The 20,841-nt window shown below is 47.7% G+C and overlaps 1 protein-coding gene across 3 annotated transcripts in view; it reads left to right on the plus strand.

Annotated features, from left to right (window-relative positions):
• Positions 1-20,112, plus strand: part of ARNT2 (aryl hydrocarbon receptor nuclear translocator 2) — a 204,668-nt gene extending 184,556 nt beyond the window's left edge. For 2 of the 3 annotated variants that reach the window (XM_049852832.1, XM_049852833.1), the window contains exons 18-19: positions 13,078-13,214; positions 15,469-20,112. In XM_049852832.1, coding sequence (XP_049708789.1) covers positions 13,078-13,214; positions 15,469-15,567 — 236 coding nt within the window. In that variant the 3' untranslated portion in view covers positions 15,568-20,112. The remainder of the gene's footprint in view (positions 1-13,077; positions 13,215-15,468) is intronic. The other variant, XM_049852831.1, reaches the window with a different exon arrangement.
• Positions 20,113-20,841: the final 729 nt, after the last annotated feature.

Genomic DNA, 20,841 nt, shown 5'->3' on the forward strand with positions numbered 1-20,841 from the left:
AGGATTTCCAGAGCCCCCAAGTCAAAAAACCCAATAGTCTTGTTGCAAAGAAACTGGGAAATAATCACAGGGCTGACAGACCGTGGAAGTAAACGTTGTAGAGTTCTCTCTGTTTAGTACTTAAAGAGGGATGCTGTCCCATGTAAGAGCACCTTTCTTAGCTTAGTTAAATGTCAGGCCATAAAGGATTAGGTGGCGCCATCCCTCGCGCATCTCTCAGGAGCCCTTGCCGTTGCTCACTCTTTGTGTGTCTGATGAACCCCCAGCAGACCCCCCACAGCCAGGGTTCCATTTCATGTAAGGAGGGGTAGAGAAGAGCCCTGTGATACTGATAAAAGGCCCAGGCTGTGCCCATTTATCGCAGTGCTGTAGTTGGTGACATCTCATAGCGTGGCTCACAGGGCATTTCTCTGCAGAATCAATCATTCTCAGGCGTGAAGCTGAGCCCAAACAGCTGAATTTCCGTTGGGCAAGTTAAAAGCTTCCATTTAAGCCATTTGTCTGCCAGCCTTATTGGAAACTCTGTGCCGTCTCCCTAGCCAATGATGTGGAGTTCTCAGCCCACCCCCTCCTCCTCACCTGCCTCCACTCCTAATAGCAGCACTTATGCCTCAGTCAGCCTTGGGGTCCAGCATTTCTGGAGCCTTGTTTGTCTCTCCAGCCATGAATCCCATTTACTTGGAGGATGTCCTCATGTTCGGCCTTTATATATCCTTGTGTTTTTATTAGATAAAGCTAAATTTAGATCCACAGTCACCCGCTTTAAAAAGGAGGATCCCTGTGGCTGTTCCTTCAAGTCAGCCAGGAGCTCCATGCAGGAGACACCCCAGTTTCTGGCTCTCAGGAGACCCACCCCCTCCCTTAAATGTGAGAGCATTCTCCTCTCATTTCGTCACCTGGGTGTGGTGAAACTTTCCGTCTGCATCCTGAAGGCAGCTTTGCCGACTTGAAGCACTACAGGTACCTAGTCATTCCAGGCAACAGGAGAGACCCATCTGGACTGACTGACTCAGCACGCATTCGCATTCGCGAGCGGCAGGCCCCATGCTGAGCAATGGGAGGACAGATCTTCTCCAGAGGGCCCCAACCCTGGAGAAGATGACAGTACAGAGACTGAGATAGAGAAAACGGATAGGTAAACGGAGGAGGGCAAGCTAGCATGTAGGTGCAGCAGCTAAGGTCTCAGTGGAGTACGCTGGTGGCTGAAGGCCAGGAGGGTCCTTGTGTCCAGCAAGGCCAGGAAAGGCCTCCAAGGAGAACTAACAGTCATCCTTGGTAAGGCCTCGGAGCACTTCACTGTGGCCATTACAAGAATGATCCGACACCTGTAGCTCTGTCCATCTGTCCAGTCTCTGCTAAGCAGATGCCAGGCCCTAAAGTATACATGGAGAAGGGCCCCAGGTAGGACAAAGCCCTTGGCTCAGGCCTCTGCACAATGCTGATGGCCAAGACAGGGTCACACAAAGAGGGACAGAAGGCTTAGCAGCCATTATTTTTACAGTTGCCTTCAAAGTATCTCAGATGATAATAGTGACACACATTTGAATTCATTTAATGCTCACAGTAGCCGCATGAGGCAGGTACCATTATTATTGCCATTTTATAGATAAATAAGGCACAGAGAGGTCAAATAACTTACCCAAGCCCTCAAAGCAGATAAGTGGTAGAGTCATGCCTGTAGAGCCAAGATGCACACCTGGGCTGTGTGAGCCCAGTGTGTGCTCCCATCCACACTGCTCTGTAATCTTACCATCCTCTTCTGATCCATGCTTCAGGGAATCTTAGAATTAAGCCAGAATCGGAGGTCTCAGTGTCAGCCTCTTGATTCATATGAATGAGAAAGGGGCTGGAACCCTTCCACTGAGGCCATGGAAGATACCATAAAATATATAAATTACGGGTTGAGAAGTTTCACGTGGCCTCACCGTCAATAACTCATTTGTGACCCTTGACCAAATGAAGCATTTGAGTGGACTAGGATGCACGTGGAGTGTTTGAAGCCAGCCTGCAGGGGCGTGAGCAGGTAATGAATAGAGACAGAAAGCTGAGGAGAGAGAGAAAGGTGACAAGGTGTGAGGATGGAGGGGAAGACCTTGGCAGGTGGGAGCCAGGATTATCAGTGATGACGCTGCTCAAGGATAGCTCGTGGTGGAGGCTGTCACATCAGGGTGGTGTGAGGTGGTGAGTGAGGTGGTGCCAGGCCCCCTGACCGTGAGGTCTGTGGAGTGGGAAGCAAGTGGCCTCCACCTCAGAGGGCTTCCGGGAAGCAGAGTCATCAGAGGGAGCCCAGCTCTGGTCAGGGTACGAGAAGAGGAGGTATGTGAGTAGGAAGAGGACCTGAGGGGCTATTTGCTACCGAGATGGTTGCTAGTGGGGCACAGTGGATAAGGGGTGAGAGAGGAGAGCAGATGAGAATGGGTGGGTGGGGAATGCATCAGAGCAGTCTCCACTAATGATCAGGTTCATTGATAAGAAACAAAGCAGTTAAAACAACAGGCAGCATTTATATAGCAGATCTGAGTGGCTTCCCCAGTGGCCTCTCGAGGGCGTGGATGAGACAGCTGCAGCCCGAGGCCTGCTGGTTGAACACCAGGGGTCATAAGCATGGCAACACCCTGTCATACCTGTCTTCAGTCAGTTATCCATGACCAGATACCTGCCTCCAGAGAGGTAGTATAGTCGACCCTGACCTCCCTCCTTGCTGGCTGGGGCAGGCAGCGGTTCTGGAGTACCTGCTGAGCTGACTTGCTGGACGTCACCCAGCGATGGTCCACGTGGCTGACATCAAGGGGCAGCAAGCATAACAGGTCCCTTTTGAGCAGTAACTCGACTTCAGCTGGACTCCTCAGGATAGTTTTGTGGATTGAGTTCATGCATTTAATGAGAAAACGGGCCTGCCTGGCTTCCAGCCCCTTTCTAGGAACCACATGCTGGTTCTGTTCCATGAGCTCTCAGGAGCCAGTTCTCAAAGCATTTTTTGCATTTCAGGCCTATTGAGTTATCTTGATGTGCTGTACTGTTAAGGAGCCCTGGAGGTACAGTGGTGAAGCGCTTAGCTACTAACTGAAAGGTCAGCAGTTCAAACCCTCCAGCCACACTGCAGGAGAAAGATGTGCCAGTCTCCTTCTGTAAAGATTACAGCCTGGGAAACCCTATGGGGCAGTTCTACTCTGTCCTTCAGGGTCGCTATGAGTCAGGATCGACTTGATGGGAATGGGTGGGTGGGTTATATGAATGTTACAGTTGTTTCCAATCTTAGCTTTAATTTCAGTCTGACTCAGGTCACAGTTCAAAAACCTAGTTCTTTAAGATGTGGCATCCACAAACAGAGCTAAGAAATCACACAATCCATTTATTTAAGCGTTCACAAATTCAAGCATTTGTTTCCTTAACAAACTAAATGGGGAAGGTGTTGTGTCAGTCAGGCCACAGAAGACAGAAACCACACCAGGAATTTGAACAGGGAATTTTGAATATAAAGTTTTGTTTTGTTTTTGTTTTTTACTAATAAAAAGTGGTAAAGGAAGACCTAGAGAATACAGGCATAGCAAATGCAGGGAGCAGTTTCTACCTCTAAGGCTGAGGGAAAGTAGACAAGAACAGACCTTAAAACTTGGAAAAGGAGACCCCGCCTCCACAAAGGCCAAGTCAGACCTTGTGGAGAGGGTGGCTGCTGCAGGAATGCACCCCTGCTGGTGGTAAGCAACCTCGCCAGAGGGCTTGGGCTGCAGTTGGCCTGTAGAAGCAACCAGCCAGGTGGCAGAGAGGTGGCACTAGAAGGTGCAGGTGGATCAGAAATGGTCTACAGACATCACCCACCAGGTGGCCAAGAATTTCACTGGAGAGTGCCAGCAGGCTGGAGCTGGTTTGCAAGAAGCCACCCTCTGGGTGATAGAGAGACTTGCTGAAGAGTGAGTGTCACTGGGCCTCCTGCACAATGTTGAGAGACAAGCTATAAGAAGAAAATTTTTTAAAAACCTGAACCAGGAAAAGCAGCCCCTTCCTATGCTATGGCATGTGGTTTCGTTTCAGCACCCCCTGTTGACGAAGGCTGGCTTTTACAATTGGCAAAGGGGAAACGTTTACAGGGTCCAGCTCCAGTATCACAAAGCAAAGCAAAGAAGGGTGAATTTGGAGCTAAGAGGCAATAAATTGGTAACTGGTAGGGGCATATGTGACCTGAGTCCCCGAACTTCTCTCTGGCTCAGCCACCACTAGACATCTGCTCATTGCCATTATGATGTTTCTTGCAAAATGCAAGGACCCAAGCACACAGGTTGCTCCATGAGAAGTGTCTCAGAGATGGCTGTGGCAGGCCAGGCATTTATTCCTTGGTTGGCTGTGAGTGTGAAATATGTGCACTCTCAGTTTTGGTTCTAAAATACATTATTTTTTTCTCAGTATGCTTCCAAACGTATTGGCTTGGCAAGCACAATCGTATCCGTTGCTTCTTGTTCCCCATAATCTTTCCAGTTTAGGAAGAGGTAATTACGGCATTTCATTCATGCATGACCTAAGTCATGGCAGGTCAAAGCAGATCAAATCAGGGACACAGCAGAATACACTAACAACTTCGAGCACGAGTATCCTTTACAAAGCTCAAGAAAGACATCCGTAACACAACTGCCCTGTCTCAAGAGAGCCATGTGCATCTCAGCCGGACCCACCCACCCCAGCAGATTTACTTTGGAGAGGGTGATTGAAAGAATTTGCCATTCCAAAAAATGTCCAAAGAGTCTTTCAGTGAGGAATAGGATGCAAAATTAGAGGTGGGGCAGTAGGTGGGACCAGCACAGTGAGGGAATAGATAGGATTTCAAAACACTTAATAACCGGAAATTTTGGCAGACACCGTACCCCGTCCCGCCATGCACTTAATCCTGCACCCCAGACTAAGCCCTGTGTATGCTTACCAGCAAATTTGAGGGACTCACAGGTCCTTGTTAGTGATGAAAATATGAAATCTTAGCCAGAAATCTTGGGTTGTGAGGTGCAGTTCTTAACTGAGAACTACAGTGTGCTTTCAGCCTTGAAGGTATCTAAGAAAATGATCTACCTCTTTGGTGTTCTTCGTTGGCTTTATCCAGCAGAGCTTCTCGATTTCAGCAGTACTGTCATGTTAGACCAGATGACTCTTTGTTGTGGCGGCGGTGGGGGGTGCTCCTCTGTGCATTGTCTGCTGGTTAACAGCATCCTTGGCCTTTACCCACTAAATGCCAGTAGCACTCCTCCATTTATGACAATCAGAAATGTCTCCAGACATTTCTTGATGCCTCTGAGGGGCAAAATCACTGTCCGTTGAGAACCATTGAGCTAAAACCCAATCACATAGGCCCACTGAGCAGGACTTCAAGTGAGCTTTGAATCTTAGGGCAATTTCTGAATCAGCTGAGTCTCATAAGGAAAAATACTGGTTAGCAAGAGTGAAATTATAGCACTGAGCTCCAGTAAAAAAAGGAAGATGTCATCCTCCTTCCTCTACAGCCTAGAAATCCATAAGCTCCTCAGGATTTTGACCTTTGGCTGGCCCATGTGTTGTTGTTTTTAGGTGCCATCAAGTTGGTTCCAACTCATAGCAATGCTGTGTACAACAGAATGAAACACTGACTGGTCCTGCGCCATGCCCACAATCGTTGTTATGCTCGAGCCCATTGTTGCAGCCACTGTGTCAATCCATCTCTTTGAGGGTCTTCCTCTTTTTCATTGACTCTCTACTTTTTACCAACCATGATGTCCTTCTCCAGTGACTGATCTCTCCTGACCACATGTCCAAAGTATGTAAGATACAGTCTTGCCATCCTTGCTTCTATGGAGCATTCTGGTTGTATTTCTTCCAAGACAGATATGTTCATTTTTTTGACAGTCCAGGGTGTATTCAATATTCTTTGCCAACACCACAGTTCAAAAGTGTCAATTCTTCTTTGGTCTTCCTTATTCATTGTCCAGCTTTCACGTGCATATGATACGACTGAAAACACCATGGCTTGGGTCAGGTGCACCTTAGTCTTCAAGGTGACATCTTTGCTTTTTAACACTTTAAAGAGGTCTTTTGCAGCAGATTTGCCCAATGCCATGCATCTTTTGATTTCATGACTGCTGCTTCCATGGCTGTTGATTGTGAATCCAAGTAAAATGAAATCCTTGACAACTTCGGTGTTTTCTCCGTTTGTCATGATCTTGCTCTTTGGTCCAGTTGTGAGGATTTTTGTTTTCTTTATGTTGAGGTGTAATCCATACTGAAGGCCATAGTCTTTGAGCTTCATCAATAAGTGCTTTAAGTCCTCTTCACTTTCAGCAAGCAAGGCTGTGTCATCTGGGTAACGCAGGTTGTTAATGAATCTTCCTCCAATCCTGATGCCCCGTTCTTCTTCATATAGTCCAGCTTCTCGGATTATTTGCTCAGCATACAGATTGAATAGATATGATGAAAGGATAGAACCCTGATGCACACCGTTCCTGACTTTAGACCTTGCAGTGTCCCTTGTTCTGTCCAAACAAGTGCCTCTTGATCTATATACAGGTTCCTCATGAGCACAATCAAGTGGAATTCCCATTCTTTGAAATGTTAGCCATAATTTATTAAGATCCACACAGTCAAATGACTTTGCATAGTCAATAAAACACAGGTAAAGATCTTTCTGGTGACCTGTGCTTTCAGCCAGGATCCCTCTGGCCTCAGCAGTGATAGCCCTGGTCTTCTGAATCGGACCGGAATTTCTGGCAGTTCCTGTCAATATACTGTTGCAGCTGCTTTTCAATCATCTTCAGTAAAATTTTACTTGTGTGTGATGTTAATGATATTGTTCAATAATTTCCATATTCTGTTGGATGACCTTTCTTGGGAATAGGCATAAATATGGATCTCTTCCAGTCAGTTGGCCAGGTAGCTCTCTTCCAAATTTCTTGGCATAAATGAGTGAGCACTTCTAGCGCTGCATCTGTTTGTTGAAACATCTCGATTGATTGCCATCAGTTCCTGGATCCTTGTTTTTTGCCAATGCCTTCAGAGCAGCTTGGCCTTCTTCCTTCAGTACCATCGGTTCCTGATCATATGCCACCTCTTGAAATGGTTGAACATCGACCAGTTCTTTTTGGTGTAATGACTCTGTGTATTCCTTCCATCTTGTTTTGATGCTTCCCACATCATTTAATATCTTCCCCATAGAATCCTTCACTGTTGCAACTCGAGGCTTGAATTTTTTCTTCAGTTCTTTCAGCTTGAGAAACGCCAGGAGTGTTCTATTTCCAGCTCTTTGCACATGTCATTGTAATACTTTGTCTTCTTTAGCCACCCTTGGAAATCTTCTGTTCAGTTCTCTTACTTCATAACTTCTTCCTTTTACTTTAGCTACTTGATGTTCAAGAGCAAGTTTCACAGTCTCTTCTGACATCCATTTTGGCCTTTTCTTTCTTTCCTGTCTTTTTAATGACCTCTTGCTTTCTTCATGGATCATGTCCTTGATGTCATTCCACAACTCATCTGGTCTTCGGTCATTAGCATTCACCACGTCACTTCTGTTCTTGAGATGGTCTCTAAATTCAGGTAGGATATACTCAAAAGTCATAGTTTGGCTCTCATGGACTAGTTCTGATTTTTTTCAGTTTCACCTTGAACTTGCACATGAGCAATTGATGGCCTGTTCGCAGTCTGCCCCTGGCCTTATTCTGACTGATGATATTGAGCTTTTCCATTGTCTCTTTCCACAGATGTAGTTGATTTGATTCCTGTGTATTCCACCTTTTGAGGTCCATGTGTATAGACACTGTTTATGTTGGTAAAAAAAAGTATTTGCAATGAAGAAGTTGTTGGGCTTGCAAAATTCTATCATTCGATCTCCGGCATCGTTTCTATCATCAAGGCCATATTTTCCAACTACTGATCCTTCTTTGTTTCCAACTTTCACATTCTAATCACCAGTAATTATCAGTGCATCCTGTTTGCATGTTTGATCAATTTCAGATTGCAGAATTTGGTAAAAATCTTAAATTTCTTCATCTTTGGCCTTAGCGGTTGGTGTATAAATTTGAGTAATAGTCATATTAACTGGTCTTCCTTGTAGGCATATGGCTATTATGGCTATTATGTAGGCGTATGGATATTATCCTATCACTGACAGCGTTATACTTCAGGATAACGCTTTTTGACAATGAATGCGACGCCATTCCTCTTCAAGTTGTCATTCCTGGCATAGTAGACCATATGATTGTCTGATTCAAAATGGCCAATACCACTCCATTTCAACTCACTGATGCCTAGGATGTCGATGTTTATGCGCTCTATTTCATTTTTGATGATTTCCAATTTTCCTGGATTCATCCTTCATACATTCCAGGTTCTGATTATTAATGGATGTTTGTAGCTGTTCTCATTTTGAGTCTGGCCACATCAGCAAATGAAGGTCCCAAAAGCTTGACTCCATTCCTGTCATTAAGGTCGACTCTACTTTGAGAAGGCACCTCTTCTCCAGTCATCTTTTGAGTACCTTCCAACCTGGGGGGCTCATCTTCTGGCACTATATAAGACAGTGTTCTGCTGCTATTCATAAGGCTTTCACGGGCTATCTCTTTTCAGAAGTAGACTGCTGGGTCCTTCTTCCTAGTCTGCCTAGTCTGGAAGCTCAGCTGAAACCTGTCCTCCATGGATGACCCTGCTGGTGTCTGAATACCAGTGGCATACCTTCCACCATCACAGCAACAATGCGCCAGCCCCCACAGTACAAGAAACTGACAGACACATGGGGGTCCACATAGTGGCAGCCAGTAACACAATCTGTTTGGACACTTTGGCTGGCAGGTGTCCTGTACACCCAGTCTTGCTGAAGAATCCAGAAGATCAAAAGCAATACAGCATGGCTGGAACCCAGCCCACAGTGCCCACCAAGATTCACAAAGTTTGTACCCATACACAATGGCTTTTGGAACAAGAAGGCAAATCACAAGAATGTTGGTGACTACTAGAGCTTTGTTTCACAAAGAGGCTTGTGGGTTCATCTTGGAGACAGGCCAGGTGCAGCCCCTGCTCACCGTCTCTGCAGTGCAGATCAGTCAGGGCCAAGGTTTGGACTGAGAAGCCACAGTGCTCCTGGAGAGGGTGCACTGTAGTTGTTGCTCGTTACTTAGTCAGATAGGTCACTAATACAATTCAGGAAAGATAATTTCAGTTGCAGAGGCTGAAATGAGGGTTTTCACCTTAACTCTTCCATCCCATGGCCAGTGACCTCATCTGTCAGGTCCTCACTCTGTATGTAACTTCTTCTAGGAAGACTCAAGTCTGAATTAGGTCCCACTCTCACATCCTTTCACAGCTGCCTGTACCTCCTTCATGAGAGCCCTTAACAGTTCCAATTGCCTAGTTACTCATCTGTTTTTCTTACTGGATTGGGCCAGTGCAGATCACACTGTTCAGTCAATACACTATTCAGCGTCTAGTACGCAGTTGGTGTTTGGCATATATACTGTGCTTATCAAATGGATGCACAAGCCCTTCAGAGTCAGAAAACCTGGGTTTAAACCCTGGCTCTGGCATTATGATTAAATGAGGTGGGCAAGTTTCTTGATATCTTTGAACCTTAGTTTCCTTATCTGAAAAATATGGATAATGGACCCATCTCTTAGAGTTATAGTGAAGAGGAAATGAAAAGAAATAATGCACATGAAATACCTCGCACAGTGCCTGGCACACAGCCAGTGACCCAAAAATACTAAGTTCTTTCCCTCCTTCCTTAACTAGTTCATGCCATTCCCAAAGCAGTCCAAATAGTTGATATGTTTACTGTGTCCCACTTTATGCGTTCACAGTGTGTGGACATTACCACTGCCAGGCCTTGAGCATCTGTTGTAAACGTGTAAGGAAAGCACTTCACAGAAGCTTAAGAATTTTTATTCTGAAATTTTACATCAAGCCTTCCCCAGATACAAATAGAAAGCCAATCTTCTGCTGATCCGCACCCTTCCCACTCTACCCCATCTCTAAATGTCCCTGAGGTAAGACTGATTAAAAAAAAAGAAGTGCACTTGCTTGATCACAGGTTGGCTATGCCCAGGAAGCTTCAGATTTGAGTAGAAATAGAAGTTTATGGGATGTTCATGTTCTTCCTTCTTAGTCCTCTCGCTCCCTTCCTTTCTTCATTCTTTCCTTCAGCAAATACTTATTGAAGCCCCTATGTGCCAAACTCACCTTACTAAAAACTAGGATAGACATAGATGGTCCTTGGCCTTAAGTTGCTCACAATTTCAGGGCAGTGGATATGGTGTGATGAGTACGTTCATAAAGGATGGTACAAATGCCATAGGCAAGCTAAGAGGAGAGACTGAGGAAGTCGCCAAAGCCTTCTCATACAAGGTCACATTTTATTAGGGCTTTGAATGTGAGTAGAATTCTCCAGGCAGGAGAAGGGGAAGGTGTACATGGCAGAGTGAACACATGGGCAGTAGCACAGAGATACAATAGAGCAAGGTGTTTGGGGGAAATCTAAGGATTGTCATGGGACTGAGGTAAAAGGGACTGGGGTTACAGAGAACAGCAGTGGGAGATGAGCCTGGAAGCTTAGGCAGAATCCAGTTTATGAAGGGTATTGGATGCCAACTCTAAGGAACATGGACCTGTTTCATAGACGGTACTGGGCTATGTTAGTTTTTAAGCACTGGCCTACTATTTTAGGAAGCTAACACACCAGCTGGGGTAGAGTAGGAGCTCAGTGAATATTTGCCAAATGAACCAATGAATCCTGGGAATAGAAGTGATTGTCCCCATCGAGTCATTAATAAGAAGGAAGGCCTGACTCAGATCCTTGCTTTCAGCATATGCTAGGGGACAGAGAAATAAGTAAGACTCTCACTGCACCTGAGAAGGAGTAGTGGAATAAAAAGCAAATGTAGCCCTAGAAGTTAACAAAACCGTTTCAAGGAGAGTGTGATCAAGAGTGCTGGATACCCAAGAGAGATTGGGAATGACTCTTGGAATGCCTGTTGGACTGGGTTCCTCAGTACGGACTTGGCTGTGGAGTGATTACTGGGGGTTAAGAAGGGTTGCGGAGGGAGGGAAAAGTAAGGAAGAAGATGCTGTGTATATGGATGGCTTTAGAAGTTTGATGGCAAAGGGGAGGGGAGGTAGAAATGTATCTCCAGAGGAAGGAATTGCTGAGAGAAAGGATTCTTGATGGGCAAGACCACAAGGAAGTCATTGTTGAAACAAGATCTTGGAGGAAGCCTGAGGGTATCTGAATGGCAGTCACGCATCCTGCCCCAGAGTATTTCAGGACTGGTCCACTGTCTACCTTGCCCTGACCTTCAGCCCCCTGTGGTGACGGTGTTCATCCATCCATGAGCTGTGCTGTGCTGTGCTGTGCTCCCACTCTCCAGGCTGCAGACGGGGCCGGCAACTGTGCAGTGGGAATTTCCTCACTGCTCCAGCTGGGGCTGCTGCAGATTTTGCCACAGTTATGAGCCAGGCCTGTCTTTTACTCTCAGCCAATTTGAGATTTTTTGATTTCCAGATCAGGCCAGTAGGCATGATTCTAGAAAGATTTCTTCCTGACCCTTGGAATTGCATATGAGGGTATTCAGAAAAGACATTCAGATTACCAGATGCGTATTGTTTACCACCAAATTCCATGTGCACAGTAGACTTAAATCCCTCCTGTGCTGAAGTCAGTTGGAAATGCTCCCTTCCCTGATTTCACAGAACTCCTACCAACCGTTGTCATCATGCAAAGTTGGAAAAGCACCAAGAATGAGGCATTAAAGGGAGCTTATTGAGAAGCCTGAGTAGCTCAAGCAGTTTGCAGTTGGCTGCGAACCTAAAGGTTGGCATTTTCAATCCACCCAGCAGCTCTGTAAAAGAAAGGCCTGGTGAACTGCTTCCATAAAGATTACAGCCAAGAAAACCCTATGGAGCTGTTCTACTCCGTAATGCATGGGGTCACCATGAGTCAGAGATGACTTGATGGCAGCTAACAACATTGATTTTATTAAAAGCCTGTTAGGTCTCCGGCAATGTGTGTGGGGTATTTGTGTGTGTGTGTGTGTGTACACATTTAACTCAGTGCCCCCCTGTCATTTAAATCCCTTGACTGATTTAACTCAGTATCCACCCATCAGGTGGGGTGAGGTTGCCTGTAGTCAGCGTGGCTGTTGATGGGCACTGTCCCACCACTCAGAGCTTTACAGAGAGCCCATCACCTCCGAAATGTTATTGAATGGTTTGAAAGAAGAAAAAAAAGTTCCTGGCATTTATGATGTGCCTTAAGATAAACGAATTCTTTTTGGGTAAATCTTTAAAAAAAAAGAAAAGTTTTAGATAAAATTTGGCTTCTTCTTCTAACCATCTGTTTCTCCATTGGCTATTCTTTCTAAACTATAGACAAAAGCAAGGTCACGCTCGTTTAAAAATTAATTTGCTAATTCCCACAGAAAATCCTTATCTCCACCCCCCCCAAATTCCTTCCCTCCCAAACAAACTGATACTAAGATACTCTCAGCTGAAGGGACAGACAGTAAGGGATCACAGCTCTTGCTTGTACAATGTCACGTACGGCTGGCTTTAGCCGAGTTCCTGGGCAGATTGTGACACTGGCAATTCTCAGTGAAATGCTGAGGGCCAGACTCCTTTCAAACAGCAGCCTGGAACTGAGAAGTCCCCCTTGGTGGGAGAGCCTAGAAGTGGTGAGGTCTGCTTCTCCCTTCTCACGCCAACACTGGCCCTACCCATGCCCTGGGTCCCACAGACATGCCCCTGGCCCCCAGCCACCTAACCGAAGCGTCCATTAGTGGTCACAAAGGGCATGGAGGACACCTAAGGCTTAAACTGCCTGGTCACCTGGCAGGCAAACTTCAAAGAGAACTGCCCTCTCTAGCCAAGTCCTGCGCCATTCCTCAGAGGGCTCTCCTTTCTGTGTTACCCATTGGCTTCTCTAGTGCTAAACTGACGGACTTCTAGCTGAGTCAGAGCGAAAGGGCTGGGAACACACCCAGCCAGCCTTTCGGAAGTGTGGGGCCCTCTGAGCTGCAATGGTTCTTCGGGCTCAAGGGACCATGAGATGGCTTTTAAAGGAAGTGTCCTGTCCGTCGGGTCTTTCAGCTGAAGGTGGACAAAGTAGCGGGCAGTTTCAAGGGCGGCCCTCAGAAGTCTGGTCACAGTGGCAAAGCCAGCACCACGGTCAGCAGAGCGGTGAGCAGCACTCCCACCAGCAGCCCAGTCAGACTGAAGTGTTCCAGGTAAATCGAGCGAGCACCGCCTTCTCGTAGGTACCGGCGCCTTCTCTCTGCTTCCTTTCCCCCTCGGTCTCTGCCGCAGCCGGTGGCGATCGTGAGTTCTGGCGTGGCCTGAGTCATATTGTAGTCCTGAGCTAGAGGGGAGTCCAGGCGTAGCCAGCCCTGTCCTGCCCAGCGAGAAACCTGAGACACACTTGGCAAAGGTGAGGGGGCCTTTAGCCTTTGAGCTGAGGCAGACAAAGCGGGATGCTGCAGTTGGAGACTCCCCTGCCTCAAGCCCCACAGCTGCCCAGGAGAGGTACACAAAGCACAAGGCCGAGGGGACCCTGCCCAGGATGCAGCACCTGCTGCCTCTCCTGGGAGCTGCAGGCTCCTTCAGACCTGACTGCCTCCAGTTGCCCCGGCCCACTCGTCACCCCTGCCACCACCCAGGAGGGGAGGATGGCCCAGCCCAGCCCAGCCCTGGCTCAGCTCTTCTCTCTAGTTAGGCCCGGTGGTTAAGATCACCAGGCACCTGGCCTTGGGCTTTTAACTGCTCATTGTTTGGGACATTTCCTGGTCCATCCCTGGGAGCCTGGGGCAGATCTAGCCTAACTGTGCAGCTATAGCGGGCCCCACTGACAGCCCTGCAGAGTAGCACTCTGACCCCTTGGGGTTTTCTGGACTCCACTGTCAGCCAGAAATGTTCTCATTGGAGGCTCTGAATGGGGTACAAGTCCACTGACTACCCCTCAGCCAAGTGCTTGGCCTATCCCACCAGGTCTGCATGAGGGAAAAGGCCCTGTAACAAGAGCCCAAGCTCTCTGTGTCTTACCCAGAGCCTCCACATGCCTCAAGATCCTGGGCAAGAATTGCATCGTGGCCACCTGGGGGACTCCTAGGATTATAAACCCCCTTCCTAAGGGCCAGCTCTTCACTAACCCTCGCTTTCATCCCAAACTCCTTTCCAGGCAGGCCAGCCAGCATATTCACAGACAATGGTCTAGAGGCCAGATATCATTTAAAAGGGGGCAGTCTCCTTTTAAATATGCAGGAAGTACCTCACCTGGGCCTTAGCCTGGCCTGCACGGACTTGCTGATGGCCCTCATGTTCCCCCTGCCTCCTGTGTGAGTCCTGGTACTTACCTTATATGTCACCTCAGCCCCTAAGGCAGAGCCCCCCAAAGTGGATCTTAATTGTCAAGATGCTAGAATTCTTGGTCACACACTGGTTACACTCAATTATTCAGATTCTTTATTGTAGGACTTCTCAGAGTCTTTATTATACAGGCAGTCTCCAGATTACAAACAAGTTTCTTTCCTGAATCTGTCTTTAACTCGAATTTGTACATAAGTCTGAACAGTTACGTATCTAACGTCATTTAGTCAAATGTTTTATCTTAGTATATAGTATATAGCGTACCTTTCTTTGCATAAAAAACATTAAAGAAACACTTTCCAGTACATTAAATCATCTTTAATATAGTAATACAGTAATAATCGTGTTTTGATGCTTGTGGCAAGGTAGCACACGTTTGTTATTACGAACCATTGTGTGTACCTCGAATTTTTAATATAATAAACTTTATGAGGTTGGTTCGTAATTACGGGCTATACATAAGTTGGACGTTCGTACCCTGGGGACTGCCTTACTCATGAGGACTGAATTTCTAGACAGTAGGTAATGTATGCCTTGTACCCCAAATTTATTTGCCCACGGAGTTCTTTTTTTTACTGGATATCTCATGGGCCTGGAATTCCACAGAAAACACTTCGGGAAATGAGCCATAAGGACTGGAATATTGCTACTGCTACTTTCTAGGTGGGTTTTCTGAGGCCCAGAGAACGTGAGGGGTTTGTCTAAACCGAAGTACAATAAGCATGCAGGGATTTGGCCCTGTCCCCACGGTGCACAATGAATACAGGCCACACAGATCTTCTTCACACAAGCTCCTTCTGCCCCACCTTGCATTTTGTTTCTTTTGCATTTGGGTGCATGCAGGGGCCAGGCAGGGTTCTCCCCAATGTCCTGGGCTTGGCTTTAAATAGACAAAGGTTGTGTCCTGAAGTTGTGTTTGCGTGCTGGAATGACAGCTCCCAGGGGAGGGGGGAACCATTCCCCAGGGTCTCAGATAGTTGAGGCCTCAGAGGGCTGGGGACTATTCTGGGCTGCCCCAGAGAGATGACAGTGAAGGTGAGTGGCAGGCTGAGCTCCTGGGACATGCCCAGTGTGCGGGAGAATGACCCGACTCCCCTGTGGCTTTTTTCTCTTCTGCAGGACATGCTGCCCATGCCAGGAGATCCAACCCAGGGGACTGGCAACTATAACATCGAAGACTTTGCCGACCTGGGCATGTTCCCGCCTTTTTCTGAGTAGCCTTGGGCAGCGCGAGGCTCCCGTGTGCAGTGCTATCTGCGCTGTGACATCAGCTCTGATGTGAACAGACCTGCCCTCGCCCTGCCTGCCCTGGGCAGGACCCCCACCAGAAGGCACCCCACCCCTGTCCCCATGGACCCTCATTGCCCAGCTCGAACAGGCAGCCTGGCCACTCTGCACTGGCCAGGGGTATTGGTCGATGCTTGGGGATTGGTTGTATTTATTGTATTCTATCTGTGCTTTGAAGGGGACATATCCAGCCCTTAAATGTGATTGTGAAGAATCTCTTAGTAGATACCTTACACCTGGTCAGAGTTCACTTAAGGCTCAGAGTGATCTGGCAGCACCAGCAGGCCAGCCCAAGACTCTGAAATCTGGTTGCTTCTTGTGTTTAACTTTCACCGGATGAGTGGGGATCAGGGGGTGCTGAGCAAAGAGGAAGCAGGATGCATAGCCTTTGTTCTGTGAGTTGACGGTGACGAGCACAGAGCACAGGGACACCGAGGGGTGCTGGCTTCTCCGCCACTCAGCTCAGCTAAACCTGTCTGTGCATCCATTGCACAGGGGGACGGGTGTACTTTGTGCAGTGTGACATGACTTCCTGTCCTGATGGATGTGTTGTGCCTCGTGTCTGTCATGTACAGCCAGGGTGAGTGTATAGCAATCAGACTGTATTGTGAGCATGAGAACCCCGATGTGGAGCCCCTGTCCCCAGGTTCAGCAGCACCCTGACTGGGGGTATCTGGGCCCTTGGTTTTCAGCCCTGTTGGCCTTGGCCTGGGATCTGGAAGCTGGGCTGACATGGTGCAGGCCTGCACATCAGCAATGTCACCAGGAATCATGGCTGGGGACCGTTCTTTGGTCTAAGCCTCTGGTGCAGACTCAAGGACTCCCCTAGAGAAACCAGCCCCTTCCTCCTGTAGGAGGCCCCCTGTGGGAGCGCCTACCCTCTCCCACTTGGCTCTGGACAGCTTCTATTCCTGGTTACATCAGTGTTTCTCATCCTTACTCCATCGATGAGAGGCAAACCTTGTCCATGCTAGTGCCTGCAGGAAGGCACACCTGTGTCTTGTCCAGAGTGGTCACGGAGGCCTAGGCCCCTCTGCAGGTGTGAATGGGCTGGGCAGGACTGTGGCCTTGTCAAGTATTCCAGGCCATGCTGGCCGTGCTTCCCCAGGACTAGCCTCAGTGGCCGCATTCTGCTCAGCGACTCAAGATGGTTGAGGGGTCAACCCCATGTGTGGAGATGGGAACTCGGAACCACTTCTTCTGGGCCACATGGGCCTTCTTTCTTCAGCCCAGCTGGGGAACAGATAGGCTCTTGGGAGGGCAAGAGTGCAGGTCTGTGGAGCAGAAGACTTGGGTTCCAGGTGTGACTCCAGCTCTGCATCAGCCACACACTCATCAGGGCCTTGAATTCCTCTGGTGGTTTGAAGACGGGAGTAAGAGCAGATTTTTAGGACTTTCCACTCGTGGCCCCAGGCTTACTGGGTTTCCCCAAGATGTGAGGAAATGAGCTTAAGAATCCATCCCCCCGTTTCTCGCTTCCCCTGCCCTGCCTCATGCCCTTTAGCAAAAGCTGTCTCTGCCGCTCCTGTTTTCTCCTTTGGTGACATCCAGCCTCCTGTTCACATCACCATCCAGTCAGCTCGTTGGCTTCCTCTTGGGAGAGAAGCTTCACTGGACCGCCTTGGGGCAGTGAAACCTGGTGTCCCTTCCAGAGTCCCTCCAGGCATACCCTGTCAGGCACTGGCTTAGTAGTGAAAACGCTCAGAAACAATCAGTGTGTCATCTTCACACTTTGTAGAGGCCATGGGAAGTAGACTTGCTTCTAGGCTGCAGAGCGAGCCCGGCATGATGCAGGCAGGAGCTGGGGGGTGCTTCTGTCACCCCTTTGAAAGCTCTGCATTAAACCCCAGTCCTGTCTGGCATCCAGAGCAGGCAGGAGGGAACTCCTGGGCAGCTTCACCTGTCAGAGTCCAACATGGTCTGTCTACTACCTTTGGCCAATAGCCAGTTTTGTGTGATCTCAGTTCCTACACTCTAAGTTAACATTAATTTTGCAGTTTCAGAGCAGCTTTGGATCCTTTTGTATACAGTGGTGATTGGGGCTTGAGTTTAAATGCATGTGGTGTTGCTCCTCCCTCAGGAGCCGTTTCCCTTTGGAGAAGTGGCAGGTGGTCCAGACTCCTCACATTCGCACATGTAGACAGTGCCAGACCCAGAGCAGGCCTGCTTGCATGTGCCCTGCCCCACCCAGGCCCACCTCTGCCACCAGCGGCCTCCAGCTTGCCCCAGGCAGTGGGCATAATTATTTTCTAGAAAGGCACAAAAATAGATTTTGGATCAAAGACAGATTTCTTGGTGAAATGAAAACAGACTTGTTGTGATCTTTAGCCTGTGAGTTAGGAAGTTTCGGGGGTTTGATGTTTGCTTTTTCCACCTGATTTGGGGAAGTTGGGGGCTTTTCTTAGGTGCAGTAAATCTGTTAACACATTTGCTGTGAGCCTGCCTGGTATCCGGTCTGTCCTGGGCACCGAGGGAATACAAAACAAATAAGAGGTGGTCCCTGCTCCCAAGGACCTTTCATTGGCTTCTCCTACTTAAACAGGGGTCTAGGTTGCAGCCAGCTCAGTTCTTGATCCTGGATGGTAAAGATTCATGGGTGACCAGAAGCCAGACATACTAGGGAGTGTCAAAACCAAATGGTCCCAATGTCTACCCTTCCAGCTTTGCCCTAGGAGTACCAGCAGGGAATTTGATTGGCTGGCTTGCGTTACATGTCTCCTCCATTCCCCATACCACTTTTTGGATGTGATTCTAAGAAGCCATCATAGGGCCAATAAGAAAATAGATGGAGAGAGGGAGGACGGGAAGCCCAGGGCAGGGAGAATCCCATACCCAAGAGATTCTCTCACCAAGTATTTGAGCAAACTGGAGTAAGAAAGACCTAGACGGTTTGATTATCCCAGGTTACAAAGAACCTCTGAAGCCGGCCTGCCTTGGAAACCAGAAAGCTAATGGACCCTCTTATCTGCTTGTCCTTCAGCCAGTGACCCAGCCCAAATCCTTCTCCATACCTGAGATGGAGTTGAAGCCAGGATTGGAAAGGTGAGAGGAACTTTCTCACCCGAAGTCATCCTTTATGACTTTATTTGGCTCTGTGTCTCACTTCCTCACTCTCACCTCATCTGAACTACTAGACTTTCGTTTCCTTAGGCCAAACGAGCAGGTGGTTTTTCACAGAGAGGGCCATGTGGTAGCTGCCTGAGCCATTGGTGAGGACACAGAAGCAGCCACATGCAGGCTTAACTGAACTGAGTTAGTGATTACGGTAGTAGCTAAGGATGGTTCTAGAACATTTTACCTATATGCCAGTCCTCACTAGTTTTGTTTTTAGTTCTGGTTTCAGGAAGTAATAGAGCTATCACCAACACAACCACATTCTTCTCTGCTTCCCAGTGTATAAAATTCAACCCTTTTGTTATTTCTTGAATACCTGTGGCCAGTAGTAAGAAGATTTCGATAATTGATGGAACTTACACTGGGAAGCTTAAGTCTTTCATGCCAATAAAGTGGTTCTCTGTTACCCAGATTAGCCACACTTGCAGATTCCAACGCTCCTACTAGTCTTGGCTAAAAGATGAGACAGGCCCTGAGGAAATGAATGAGGGTCTCTCCCCCCTTCCCCCCCCCCCACCCCTTACTGGTTTGTCTGCATATGAGCTAGGCTAGAACAGTGAACACTGGGCCCCTAGGCCCATTGCTCCATCAGTTACTACCTGTCATGTAAACAGGAATAAGCCAGTTACCTAACAGCTCTAGTCAGTGACAAGTCAGAGTAGAAATGCTCTGTATTACCAGAAAGTAGGATTTGGCCATTAAGTAGCTGCATCTTGACTTGCCAGGGGTCCATGTAGCCCCCTTATGTCCCCATCTTGTGTACACTGGTTAAGAGATCACCTGCTAACCAAAAGGTAGGCAGTTTGAATCTACCAGCTGCACCTTGGAAACCCTATGGGGCAGTTCTCTGTCCTAAGGGTTGCTCTGGGTTGGAATCTGCCTGACAGCAAGGGGGTTCATAGGCTAAGGAGCTGTGAGCCACCTGGTTGTCCACATCCCCTTGCGTGCCTGGAGTCTAGGGTAACCTGAGGCCCTACGTGGGTACATTTTCACATGTAGGTGTGTCCAGGTCTTGTGGCGGAAGCTGGAGTTGTGGTCAAGCCACTGGCCAAAGTCTGCAGGGCACTAACTGTGAAAGTGCCAAAATGAAGGTTTCCCGGGCCGTGCAGGACAGGGCAGCTTGCCTCATGTAACAGTCTAATTCTCCTTCAAAAACAAAGATTTCCCAGACAGGCTTCGGTTGGTGACTTCAGCACTTAATCGTTTCCCTTTTAGCCTTTCTTATGGATGTGAACTGTGCTGTGAGTAAATCATAATTTGTATTTCTTGAATGGTCTCCATGACTAACAGTTATAAAGTTGGTTGTGTATATGTTTAACTAATGTAACTGCCTTTTAAAATTTCATTACAATAAAAATGACTTTGCTCAGAACAATGAATGGTCCAGGCCGACTTTGTAATTGAACAATTTGTGGAATCTCTCCCTTGGAGTTTGGGGTGGATCTTGTATGAACACCTTCTTAAGTGTGGTAGCCAGTAAAGGTGTAGAGTGCAGGAATGCTAAAGAGGGACCCTTCAGGGAGATGTAACTGCTTAGGATAGAAAAGGAACTAACATTTCTTGAGCTGCTGTGTTAGGCAAGGCCCTCTACAAGCCTCTTTGCAAATGCTGTTTTGATAATCGTTATAAACCTTTTATGTAGCTATTACTCCTGGTTTTACACGCGAAGAAAAGGAGCCCTGGTGGCACAACAGTTAAGCACTTGGCTGCTTAAAGGTAAGCAGTTTGAACCCACCCAGTGGCTCTGCAGGAGGACCTGGTGACCTCCCGTGAAGATGACTGCCTGGAAAACCTTATGGGGTAGTTACACGGCATCACATGGGTGCTGTGAGTCAGAGTCAACTCAGCAGCACCCACCACCACCAGATGAAGAAACTGGGGCTCAGAGAAGAACTCACCTGCGAGCGCATAGAAGAAAATGGCAGAGCCAGGATTTGATCTCAGGTCTCACTCCAAAACCCTATATGTAGTGTCCTCGTCAAACACTCTTTTTTAATTTTAAATCTCCCAAAATTAAGTTAGTATTTTAATGTGCTCAAATCACTACTAAATACTTCCCAATCTTATTCTTTCTTTGTCAAAAGAGGGCTA

Source organism: Elephas maximus, chromosome 13, assembly GCF_024166365.1.
Source record: "Elephas maximus indicus isolate mEleMax1 chromosome 13, mEleMax1 primary haplotype, whole genome shotgun sequence".
Taxonomy (NCBI): Eukaryota; Metazoa; Chordata; class Mammalia; order Proboscidea; family Elephantidae; genus Elephas; species Elephas maximus.